Genomic DNA, 13369 nt, shown 5'->3' on the forward strand with positions numbered 1-13369 from the left:
CAATGAAGAGATGCAACGGTAGAAAATAAAATTTGAGAGAGGGGAAGCAAACTTACCTGTTTTTTGCAATGCTGCCCCCTCTCCCCCAACGTTATATTTTTTACAAGAGTAATCTTAGGCAATTTTTGAAAATAAGGACATAATAAATCTAGGTGAAGGGGATGGCTGGGAGCACATACAAACAGAAATTCAATCAAGTGAGAACATTTCTGAACATTACAGAAGAATTTTAAGTGTTGCAAATGACTTTTGAAAGTCACAAACAATAAAACTAAAATCTCTTATCTACGCAAATACTTTTATTGTAAGTCTCCTTACACAATGGCAGATTGGCTTGCCTGTACTTCCAGTGAAATTTAAAACTGAAGGAATATTACCAACAAAATGACTGAATGTGTCATGATACATTTCATTCAAGATACAGCCTGCATTCAATTAAGAAATTGCACCCTTTGAAAGGAATTAAATTCCCTAGATTCCTAGAACAAGGAATGCATTGTTTTTTTGCTGTTTGTTTCCACTAGCAGCATTAGTCATCATGCACTACATTAAATATTCGTCAAATGTACTGCTCAACATATTGACATTTGTCTAAAAAATTTTTTTACGCTTTTCCTGGCTATATTGAATGGTACCAGTAGTTTCATATAAACATGACATATCTAGCAGAATGCCACTGAGTCAGTCTGATGTAAGCTTCTATTTAAAATTCAGCCTTTACTTGAATTATGTGATATTGGTTAAAATAGCATTTAAACTTTGAGGTGTTGTGCAGCACACATCTTTTGAAACTTTACAATTTAGATTTCCTGTGAACTGAAGTACCTCTTCATCAAACATATTGCCTGTGTTTCGCAGCTAGGTTCAGAATGAAGGAAAGGTGCATCAACACATTGGACAGACGCACTTTAATTATTAATGGCTTTTGCGTAAATTGGAAACATGACAATGGGAGCAGTGAGTCCAACAGTAAGACTTCTTGATGCAGAAACTAAGATCAATTTCAAGTTTCTAATCATATCTTTTGTTCAAAATAAAGTTTTGTCTATGAAAATTCTATAACTTATTTTAAAAAATGTTTGATGTATCTAATATGAACAGCATGGTTATCCTAGTAAAACAACTTGTTTGTTTTATAATCATTCACCACGTATAGTATATGTATTTTTGTGAGAGTAAATTATGTATTTTTGCATAATGCTTTTGTATATTTAAACTCATGTAGTTCAAGTCAGTAGTGAGTATTGCCTTGCGAGTGTTGTGTTATATGGATTGTATGGATTGTGACATGGTCCATCAGAGTTTATTTGTATACTTAATAAAACTTTGTACACAGCTGTAAATAAAAATTGTATGTGGTATCATTCCCAAGAACAGTTTCAACTCTGAGCTATGGAATGGCAAGATTTGGGGTAGACAACGATTAGACCAGGAGGCAGCCAATTAGATCACTAATATTATGTAATGCTATCAACAGGAGGTTAAGCAAAAAATAACAAATGAGATAACGAAGGTGTGAAAGACTCCAGTGATCTGAGAAGTTGCTATTGAAATTGGAGTACAGCTTGTTTTCCACCCTTCTCCCCTTTTTTTTGCCACTCCCGCTGTTTGTAGCACTCTTGCCTCTGGATTTGACCTCTGCACTTGCACTTCAACTTACACCCTTGGCTGGAGACACTACAGTAAAAAATGCAGTGAAGCACTTTGAGATGTCCTCCTCAAGTGAAAGTATTATTGTCTATTTGCTTTATTATCCTATCAGTGGAAGACAAAGTATTACTGTATTTTAGCTGCAAAGGAAGACAGTTGTCCAGATTAAAAAGCAGTTGCCATCCTTGCAAGACTATAGCGTTGGTTATACTCTTCCTGACATAAAACCATGTAATATGATGGCACAAAAGCCTCCCAAGAATTCCTCCTTCCCACTCAATGAAATTAAGGGCTGGCTATTTCATCTTGTGTAGCTCATCTTGTTTCAAGTACATCAGAGAATACAGTTATTGTGAGCATTAACAAGTCCACACACGGTTCATTTACCAAGCTGTGTTTTTAATTTATCAATTGAATATGGAACAAAGTGTGGAGTGCAAGTTATAAAACTGCAGTCAATTTTATACCATTGACTCAAGATACATTTTAGTTACTGTAATTACTGCTTATGTAAAAACATCCCTTTCTGGTTTTCAGTTAAATCAGGAGTTGAGGTGCTTGAAGCAGATCGTTCAGTTCTTTGTACAGTACTGTGCAAACCTCTGATATTGTGTCACAATCCATGAACTGTGTACACTTCCAACATGCCTTAAATATGTGCAGTGAGCATTAGATCAAGAGCTTCAAACTCAGGCACTTTCTATTGCTGATGTCATGACCACTTAGGGAAATCAATTCCCATTTTTGTTGTGATTGGACATAACGTGAAAGGCGGAGCATTGACATAGCAGGGAAGAGGATATTGCAAAGATAGACAAAAGATGTCTAAAAGAGGTTTGAAGTGTACCATCTCAATGCCTAATTTTGGTGAAGCTAAAAACCCTATTCAGTTTCTTTTGAACATTTCTAGAATGTGAAAATCTGAGCAGAACATTCAAAGGAGCAGTGAAATTAACATGAACAACAATTTCACTCTCACCACTAGGATCACTGAAGGTGATGCACATGTTTTCAGCTGTTGTGTGGAGGGGATTCCAGTCATGTGTTTGGCAGCTTCCTTACTTCCCACCTGAAACACAGGAACAATTCTAGTGTCTGTGTGAAACCAGTACACTTGCAACAGTTGTTTAAAGCAAACCCAGAAAGATTTCCCAATTTACCAACCAGAACGTGGCTCTAGGATGATTTGTGCTATCTAAAGCCCAAGTCCCCAAATAGGATGTTGGATTGGCAATATATAGCAACTGTTTATTTGTGTACAAGGCCATATTTCACAGCTCGTTTGACTCCCCATTTACAAGTTGTGTATAATGCACTGTGATCATTGGTGCAATAGTAAGTACTGTATTTACCAAAGCACAAACGTTTAGAGCATTTTGAGACTTAAGAAAACACATGCTCTTCCTAATGCCATTTACCATTCACAGAAATACTGTACATACTTTAATTGCATCATTTCCCCAGGTTTACAAACCTTAAAAGGAATTCACCTTGAACCCACACAGAAGAAAGCTCACATAGGCAATAATATAGCTTGCACCACTTCGATACAGCTAACAATGAACATTTCCTGTAGAAACAGTCCATGAAAATTATAGAGGATCATATCTGATGTGAATCAAACAAACAGATGTTAATTAAAAACAAGCTTTGATGGGCTCAGCAACTGGGGGTGGGGGGGCAGCCTGTGTCAATCACTTACTTATATGCTGGTGCTTAGTGAGGACAAATATAACCATTATGCAACCAAAATCTTTAAATACAAATGTGTAATACTGAGAAAACAAATAAACATGTAGTAAGTCTTCAAATGAAAATGTGATAGTGTACAGAATATATGTGAGAATACTGTAGTGTTCAATAACTAAGTCTCTTGTTGGTTAAAAATCAAAGCAGTTTCATTGTAGTTACGATGATTTACGCGCTGTGTTCCTGGCTTGGAGCTTCGGTTTTCTTGTGGCGAGGAGAGGTGGTCACTTTAGTTGGCGACAGTGAGGCAGCACTGGGAGGCTCACTCCCTCCCTCTAGCAACGCTGCCCACTGCTGCTGCCCTGCAACAGGTTTCTTCCTGCTCAGAAACCCTCCCTCAAAAGTACTTTTCTTCTTGCTCTCAGCCTTATCGGTTTCTTCATCTGGTACCTTTTTCTTGAGGTCAGCTGGGCTGTCGACCGCTTTCTGGCTTTCCAACATTCCGTCTGGACTCTTACTCACTCGTGTGTCTGTTGTCGGGCCTTTTCGATCAACAATGCTACACTCTGTAGCTCCAGGCTTCTTTCCTTTCAGTTCAGCCTCCAGCTGCACTGAGGAGTCGCTCTCATTACCAGCACTGCCCTTGTCCAAGACATTTTTACAGAATGTAAACGGCTGAAAATCGCGGTAGGTGTGAAAGCTCTCTGTCCTCCTCGCTCTCGCTAGCAGTGGACTCTCCCTGTATGGTCTCACAGAGCCGTATGTTGCAGTCTCATGAGGAGTCTCTTGGGTCTGAAGCTGAAGACTACAGGACAAAGAAACATAAATAAAACAATCAAGAGATGACTTTTTAATGAGTACAATTAAGTCAGTGAGTGTTCAACCATCACAAGCAAAATATGTTACAAAATAACCAACTTCTGTTACAAGAATTCTGCCAATTTCATTGCACACCACCATTAATTATACATTACCGGCATCGTCAGCAAACAGCTTTTTAAACGTGTTTACATTCACCACCCTCGACAGTTTTGAAGGTTACATTTCCTTCCCTCTTTAGACGAGGTGCTTGTCATATTCTGCATGTGGTTGTAACTTACATCTCATCAGACTGTGGAACAGTACGTCAATGTACAATTAGCACAAATAGCTTAGCTTGAATTGGCTGGAATTTCTCCCTAGTGTGCCTGAAAATGGACTGAGGCAATGAGACTCTGCCGCTCTTAATCACCATTCTCACATCTGACAAGCCTACTTTGAATCCACTCCAGAGAAAGTGCACGTAAGGGAGGGATTACAACCTCTGTTGAAGTCATCAAACTATCACCCACAAACTGGCTGTAGAAAATATAGGATTATTATTACTATTTAAAAATACGAAAGTAACATGTAGCAATGTTGTAGGGTTAAATAGTTGGGGTCTAAACTGGTGCTGTTAGCTAACACCATTTCCATTCAAAACAATGAAAACATTTTATTAGTTTTAAGGAATCATCACATGACAAAACTTCAGATAAAGAAGATTAAAGTAGAGTGTGACACTGAGAAACATATCCCAGTCCTGTGGCTTTCAAAAAGGGCTGAGATGATCAAGAGAAAACACCCAAGAAAGAGGTTTCAGTTCTACTCAAAGAGGTTTTAACTCAACTCAAAACGTTTCCCACTGGGTCTGTCTTTTTCAGGACGGAATCCTCCCTCAGGTAGAATTGATAGTTAAAAGGGGAGAAAATAAAAAAAGTTTATTTGAAAACAGTTACCTTGAGCTTGACTCCCGTAGTTTAGCATGTTGTACGAGAGAGGCTGCTGGACTGATATTAGGAGTAGCACAGCGGGACGTGCTCAGATCACACTGATCCAGCAGCTTCAGCAGCTCTTCCTCAGTGGGACCTCCAATATCTACAAGGGGATCGATTAATTTATGAACAACAGGCACATTGATTGACTGTTTTATGCATTCAACCATACAGGAGATCATCTGCAAAAATTCTTTCAAAATAAATCTCTTGGAACGTAGTTTTGTCAAGCGGCTGTGAACGCCCGCAGCAAAACAGAATATTTCACAAACCACCATTCTCTCTGATGCAAGTCTTAGTTTAAAACCCTCCAAAGGATCACATCTGCACTAATTTATGTGGCATCAGCTACAATTGCTAGGAAACAAATAACAGTATACTTTACAGCAATTGCATCAGACATTTAAATCACTCTGTTTGCACATAATATATGCAACACAATAATGAGCCTGGTCAAGTAAGTGTTGGTCGGGGCTATTGCACCACAGGGGGCATCAGCCAAGCTTAATCCTATCCTTAATCAACATGAAAACACATTGACTTTTCATGGATTGGCGGGGAGAAAAGGGGAGGGTAAAGGGGGGGGAGAAAAGTCATTGGATACTCATCAGGAGCAAAACTGGCTGCTTTTAACCTTCAGAGGATCCAGTTCCAGATCCTGGTCCTCACCTACAAAGCCCTCAATGGCCTCGCCCCACCCTACCTCGGTGACCTCCTAACCAACCTGTCTGCTCCCTCCGCTCAGCCAGCTCTACATCTCCCGACCCACCCACCCCACAATTGGCGGGAGAGCCTTCAGCCACTCTGCCCCCAACCTCTGGAATTCTGCCTCGCCAATCACTCCGCCTCGCCCCCTCCTTAGCCTCCTTCACGTCCCGCCTCAAAACTCTCCTCTTCGACCATGCCATTGGTCACCCTACTTCCCCTCCCTTCTCCCGCCCCTGACAGCTCGGGTCTGAAATGCTGTACACTGTCCAGCCCCTTGGGACGTCCACCTGACGTGAAAGGCGCTATACAAATGTAATCTTGTTGTTATTCTCTACTTTAGCAATGATGTACCAGAAATGTACCATTTGCCCCTTCCCTCAGATTAGCACAGCTCTGCAAATATGTTGGTCAGTGCATAGAGAAAGCTCTCTTGTTTAGCATTTACAAGATGGTGCTTAAAATGGACTTTGAATTTGGTGGGTTGAGTGTCTTGACACATGCAGGAAGCCATACTATTGAAAAAAGCCAGAGTATTGAAACCAGAGCTGCACAATGCTAGCCACGGACACATGGAAATTTCCATGGTGTACAAAAGGCGCTCCTCATGTGACCAACATGATCAGGTTAAAGAGTTAATTTACCCCCCTTCCCCCACCATCAGTAAAGTACAGAAAAGAGGATAACTGAACCATTTAACACCATGGTGCATAACTTACAGTTGTTTCTTTTTTAACCTCACCTCTCTCTTCCCCTTTGTTTGCCATGTCCATAGCTGTGGTCAGATCCCACATCTGAATGCTCCCATTCCCATGACCAGTGAAGAGGTAGCGCCTTGGCCGTGAGCCCATCCGACTGGATCCTTCACATTCCCGCACTGTAAATGAACTTATGGTTGTGCAATCGACTGCCTGGATCTCACAAATCCTGAAATTCAAAAAGGTCCAGCAATGGGATTTCTGATGTCACGCAACTACACAATGACTGCAATAAAAATTGATCCTCAAAATATGGGGAGCGGGGAAGGGGGGGGTGGTAGGAGAATATCAGTAGATTTGTTCCATGTCTTACCTTTTCCCCGTGGAGGACAGGCGGACAAACAGCTTGCTCGTGACTGGGACAACTTTCTGAATGAAAACCTGCTGGTCATCCCTCTCCCCAAATGGCCCTATAGGTCACAGAACAAAGGACATGGAATATTCAGACTGTTTTACTGTGGATCCACAGTCCATTACACAGAATCTATTCTGGATTTAAGTCTGGTATTTAACTATTTATCTTTGACTGAAAAGAACGGATCCATACTGGGAACTAATTCAGATTTCTAAACTTAACGATTCCGTAGAATCATCAAAACAGAAACATATTTCATCCAATTGGTCTAGACTGGATTCACCCCCAGGTGAACAGACAAGACAATGAAACTGGGCAAAGGGAATACTAACGTTAAAATATTATCATATGTTGGAACTTGAAAGATTTGCCTTTTGAATGCATAAGGCTATATTGTGCCTATATTTTCATAACAATTTACCTATCCTTTTGAACCCTAATAATATTTACCAATGTCATTCCCAGATGCATAACTACCATGACTCTCTGTTTCTTCCAGTGAGAGTATTTTAAAAGAAGCTAGTGGTGTAGAGCCAGGCTGTGTGGAGATCATTCCTCTGAAGCGTGTCACTGTCCAGGTCCTCACATGGTTATTGTCCGCACACACTGCAGGTCAAAAACAGGTTACTGCTAACTGCTATTAATCCCAGCATACCATTACATTTGCTGAATATCTATAGACAAATACAGAAAACAAAACGGGAGGAAAGACAACCTTAGATTATTTTCATAAACGTACAGAATTATGCTTTTGAGAGAGAGACAATTCATTATCAATGTGTTAATTATCAAAAATCACTACAGTAGCTGGGAGGGAAGAGGTTAAAGATTACTGTGCTTTTTGGCAAGGGGAAGCTGTGAGAAGGAAGTAAGCTTTGTACTGCTGAGAAGGAATTGTGGATGCCCCCCCTAAATGATCCACACAAATCATGTCACATTATATTCTGCTGGTGTTTCTAATTCTCGTTCCATTGGAAGATTAAAGTCCTCTTTATTCAAATTACATCCCCAAGGCAACAAGCAGGAAGAGGGAGAGGGTTTGTGATGAGACATGAAGTGGAAAAAAACAGCAATGATGGTTTCTGATTGAGCACGACGACAAATGGCCATCATCACAAAACAATCAGTCTCGGCGGATAAGTGTTGCATACAAAGGATCCCTCTGCCATTAGCCATCTTATCAAATCGAATCTTAATCTAAAAATAAACATTGTTTGATCTATACTGGTAAAAGTTATTTCAAAACAATAAACCAAACACATTGGTTGCCCTGTCTAAACACTGCAAAATCACATATACTGGTTGCTGTTGTGTCATGATTTATCATACCAGTGTGCCAATCATCCACAGACCTACATTGAAGGTTCACCCAATCAGTGGATTTTACTGACACCTTCACCAGCAGATGTTGCTCTGCAACAGTAACTAAACCTGTACTACACACATCATGTTAAAGACAACCACATTAATCAGTAGCCAGTAAACGCGGGCCAGCAATTTGATTGAAGCATTTTTAACTAAAAGTCTTCACTTCTTTAATGCCCACAAGGACTATGGTGAGCCAATTGATTGAAGTAATAGGACTGCACAGATAAATGTGTATGTAGTGAAATACTCTCTTAACATATATTGGGAATCAACTCCCCCAGTTAGTAAGGCCTATTTGGAGCAAGGTTTCGCAATTGTACTAAAAGGTCCACTTTGTTCATGGATCTGCCCCAGGTCCCGAGAGAGCTCCAGTTAATATAGTTAGCATCTGCAGAGTCTGGATACATTGGCTCTTTGGTTTGGCTCCAGTCTGAAGTCTGCCATTTGGGAACCCCTAATTAGTCTTTCAATGGTTTACCCGAATATCAGTTGATTTGATTGCCAGACTGAGGTAGTTAATCTCAGGCAGCAGAGCTACCAAAACTGACCTGAACACCCAGGGCTAGGACGATGGGCTGTGTGGGGTTAGTGGGACATCAATCAGGATTCCCATTCCTGATCGTTTTCCAGTGAGCCTTGCTGGATTTGTAAAATATGAGGGTATCTGACACTGATTGTACAGGTGACCAAAAAGTTGTGATACCATTACAGTGTCTAATAAGTCTTAATGAAATGATGATTTTTTTAGATCATAGGGTAGTTACCATAACTTTTTGGTTATCCTGTATAATAAGGGTCAAATGCAATATCCTCCAGTAGAATAGTCTCTACAATGTCTAAGCTTAAACAAGAAGATTAATCCCTTGGATGAAATACTATAGGGCAGCTAGCCACAATAGGACTTTATAGACACACACACACAATCCTATATGCACAAAGGGGAGAAGTGCAAATTTTAAGACTTAAGAAAATCTATGTAAACAAATTACAAACAATGTAGAAACTATACTGCTCACTGAAATACACAAAAAATTCTAACAACATACCAGATACTAGGTATTTTTCAGACAGCATGATTTTAGTGACTGGACTCCGGTGGACCGTGAAAGTCTGGAAGAGCTGAGGGCCTGAGCCGACTGTCTCAGGATGCTGGACTATCACGCGCACTGCTCCTGAGCTGGTTCCGTATGCGATCTCAATCCAGTTACCACTGACACCTAGAGAGTAAGGTCACAATCAACTCAAATTCTGTCAATAAACGTTCAAACATGGCAACTGTTCAGCCAAGTCTACCTGAAACACTCCACTATCCACCTACCCTGTGAAGAAATACTGTAAATTTGCCTGAGAAGAGATGATGCTTTAGTTAATTTGACTGTGCTAGGTTTTGTTATTCGTTGTTGCAACATATTTAGTTTTATTTCAGATGCCCAAAATTCTCAGTTTTTCTTCTTCCCCCAAAAGTTTGATTATTTAATTTATTCTCTGCCCAGCACTAAATTCACTTTAACTGTTTGCGGCTCTTCCCAGTACTTGGAACTCATATAGCCTATCTGACACTCCAACGAAGTGCTCAGAGGACTCTGCATTATTGGAGGTGCCATTCTTTGAATGAAGGTTTAAAATTAAGTTCCAATTTCCCTGTTCAGTGTAGCACTATTCGAAAAGTGAAGGGAGTTTCTCCCGGAGTTTTGGCCAACAATCCGTCATGTAAAATTGGATCATTCACTTCATGGTCACTTATGGGACATTCCTATGCACAAACTGGCTGCCACGTCCACCCACATAAAAAAAAAGTATATCCTGTGAAGTGATTTGAGACATCCTTCCAATATGAAAGAAACCATATCAACATCAAGGGAGTGATGAAGCACGAAAATGGATGCATTGTGAACACTGCAGTCATTGGAACAAAACGTACTTGTTTTAGGGGTGAGATACACACTCAGTGCAGTAATAGCATCGTTTGAAGGATCGTGATAAAGTTCAGTAACCAGAAGATCATTATCCTTCATTCTCAAAGGGAATTTCTGCATATCTGTAAAACAAAGAGAGAATCAATGCAAACTATGTACATGCTTTATTGTTTTAGGTGTCGTCACTGACATATGTACAGAAACTAGATTTACTAATTCATTCTAAAACAAAGATCATTTATTTTCTTACATGAAAGCTCCTATCATCTGCATATTTACTCAATGAACTGCAGATGGTTGTCTTGCAATTTTGCTCGGAAAACATCAAGACAACCATTGTGATATTGTACTGTTTCTAATGGTGCACTCCCAAGAGCTTCACACAACCACACACCACTCACACACACACACCCTTACCTATGTAATATATTGATCCATTATTACAGCCCAACAGGAGGAACGACCCTGCAGTATCATAACTTGTAATGGGAACAACTTCCTGAACCTATAAATTTAGAGGAAGACATTTCAATGTGGCACTTATAACTGAAAAGACACATCAGTCACAATATTCCAAACTTGGGACAAATTTTGCATTCACTGCAAAAAAAGTTTTACAAAAAATTATTTGACAAAGGTGAATCTCACCTCATCTATAGAATTCTGTCAATTAATTAAGTTCTTAATTTAAAAGAACAAAAATTAATAGAACATGACTAAGTGATCTTGAACCAAAAAGTGGATTCAAATTAATAGTGCAACTCTTTCTTCTTCTTCCTCCCCCACTTCCCCCCACAACTTAATTACTCCTTAACAAGTTAATTATTCTTATTATTGAATATCATTTATATTAAATATATAAAAAGTTTTTCAAAAGTGTTTTTATTTCCTTGCACTTCTACAGCTAGCCAGCTGAGAACAGATGCACAAGATGATGTAACCAAGAATATAGAGGAAATAAATTAACAGTGATGTTGGGACCAGTGAGGAGAAATTCCACTGGGGACTCATTTATGCACCATGGTAGGTGCATGAATTAGACCTAGGTTCTTTTAAGAATTACAGAAAATCAGATTTGAAATTAAGACCGAATTCAACAATTTGTCAATTTGACAAATTCTGGAGACTCTAAAATGCAACGTAAAGAGTAAATTTGGGTGGAAGTTCTCCCCACTCATTTGCTGCACCGCGTGGCTAACACTACAGGGTTTAGAAATAGTCAGAGGTGAATAGATATCTATCCATAAATTACAAGACAGTGATCCAGTTGAAGGAGTTGTAATTCAGCACAACCACAGGAGAATTTCTCAACTTGATTATCGTCTGTAGCCCATTGAGAGATATCTGCTATTGTGCCTAATGCATGATAGTCTGGGACTACACAGCCTTCATTAATCCCTCTTACTGTTCAAAGCACAGACTTTCCACTGGGGCTTTGAACCAATGACTAAAGGTGCAGTAATTTAATGAGGTAAACCTTCAAGATGGACTGGATCACAGTTTGAGTCACAGTTGTACAGTATTACATTATTTGTTCATTGTGAATTGCCACCTTGTATACAAGAGCTATTTTATGTCTGAATTGCTCCTATTTTAGCAAAGTTCTTTCACTTTTTGAATATAGCTTTACGTTTATAGAATTTGTACATTTTACTGGGGCACAGCATGTGTACCACTATTTTTGATCTGCCAGGTGTCTGACCCATGTGGAAGCCCATGATCTTGCTTAAGTGTATCCAAACCTGAGTTCACATATGCATGCCACTTACAATGGACATTTTCCAGTGTCTCGAATGGAACATACACACTATTCCTGGAGGGACACTCTCTGCTTACCTAATTCCAGAGAGCATTCGGCTTAGCTTAGTGTGAACTGAGGCTTAGGGACTGTATAGTGTGCATTTGGGTACTGCTGGAGTTTAACCAGCAAAAATTGCAGCTTGCCATTGAGAACATTGTCTGCCAAGCTTTTTGCTGCTTTTCCAGCTAGGACAATCTTATCCGTTAGGGCTTTGGTTTGCAGGGTAACAGGAGCCGAGTGAGAAGAATTCCATCCCCCAGAGTGGCCCCTCTAAGTCCTGCCCAGGGTGTTATCAAGAGATAAAATTATCCGAGATTGTGAAGGCAAGGAGATGCCTTCTTAAATAGCTCTGGGGACAAACCTGCTTCATGAATGGACCACAGGGTTGAAGACAGTAGTGGATGCAAAAGAAAACAGGATAGAAGAAACTGCCTTTTGAAAAGTGTCTCACCTGCCAATGTTGGGTGACTGCATTCCACACTCCCACTTTCCCAGTGTGACTGGTAGCCACCAGCTGGTTTCCAATAAAGAAGAGTGCATCCACTGGGACTCCAAGGCTGAAAACACCTACACATTGAAAATACAGTCAGTCACTGTGGCTCTACAGAAACCTGGCACTCCAGAGCTAGCAGCACTATAACTGACTCCTCTACTGGATCAGGCACTTAGGCACAGCGCCATTGGATAACTTTAATGGTCGGAATCCTCTTAGTTTAAAGAAAATATGATTCTCTCCATCATGATTTTCAAACAGAAGAAATGAACCATTTCTAAATAACCTCTTAGGTTAAGGGGCTTAGCTTTTAATAAGGTGGAAGACTGGTTGACAGAAGTTTGTAATTGCTGCTTTTTAGGTTTGCCATGTATTGGTGGCCTGTTACATTCCATTACTTCAAACTCTCTTTTCTCTCCCCCACCCCTCCCTTCTCCACAGCTGTTCAGTGGGGTTGGATTGTGAGTTCGAAAATGATGCCGATTCCACGTTTTTTTCTGCTGTGCAAGGTTACAAAGGAACAGAGGAAAAAACGAACACAAAGCAGGTTGATTCCTCCAGAGGGAAAAGATACTTAAGAGAAAATTATTCACGACAGCATGTGGGCTCCTTCCATACTCGAGGGTGTCTCTTCTGTTTAGCTAAAGCAGTCTTAAAAGCTGCAAGGAAGAAAAAGCACTTCATAAAGAATGACAGGAATGCTGCCCTGAGGGGAAGTATCAGGCCAGACAAAATATTCTGAGGAGCAGAGGGAGAAGGTGTCTGCAAGTAGTGTGGAAACTGTAAAATCACTAGGGATAGATTTCAATGTGGCAAAGTGCTAGTTTCTTTCAGGAATGCT

General features: G+C 40.1%; 1 protein-coding gene across 4 annotated transcripts in view; it reads right to left on the reverse strand.

The window, feature by feature from the left end:
* Positions 1-279: 279 nt before the first annotated feature.
* kctd3 (potassium channel tetramerization domain containing 3) overlaps positions 280-13369 on the reverse strand; it is a 45082-nt gene continuing 31992 nt past the window's right edge. For 3 of the 4 annotated variants that reach the window (XM_007904496.2, XM_007904495.2, XM_007904498.2), the window contains 9 exons: positions 12487-12602; positions 10652-10739; positions 10240-10356; positions 9365-9535; positions 7401-7556; positions 6909-7005; positions 6580-6764; positions 5097-5235; positions 280-4144 (listed from right to left, as the gene is read on the reverse strand). In XM_007904496.2, coding sequence (XP_007902687.1) covers positions 3568-4144; positions 5097-5235; positions 6580-6764; positions 6909-7005; positions 7401-7556; positions 9365-9535; positions 10240-10356; positions 10652-10739; positions 12487-12602 — 1646 coding nt within the window. In that variant the 3' untranslated portion in view covers positions 280-3567. The remainder of the gene's footprint in view (positions 4145-5096; positions 5236-6579; positions 6765-6908; positions 7006-7400; positions 7557-9364; positions 9536-10239; positions 10357-10651; positions 10740-12486; positions 12603-13369) is intronic. The other variant, XM_007904497.2, reaches the window with a different exon arrangement.

The sequence above is a fragment of the Callorhinchus milii genome, unplaced genomic scaffold, assembly GCF_018977255.1.
Source record: "Callorhinchus milii isolate IMCB2004 unplaced genomic scaffold, IMCB_Cmil_1.0 Scaffold3, whole genome shotgun sequence".
Taxonomy (NCBI): Eukaryota; Metazoa; Chordata; class Chondrichthyes; order Chimaeriformes; family Callorhinchidae; genus Callorhinchus; species Callorhinchus milii.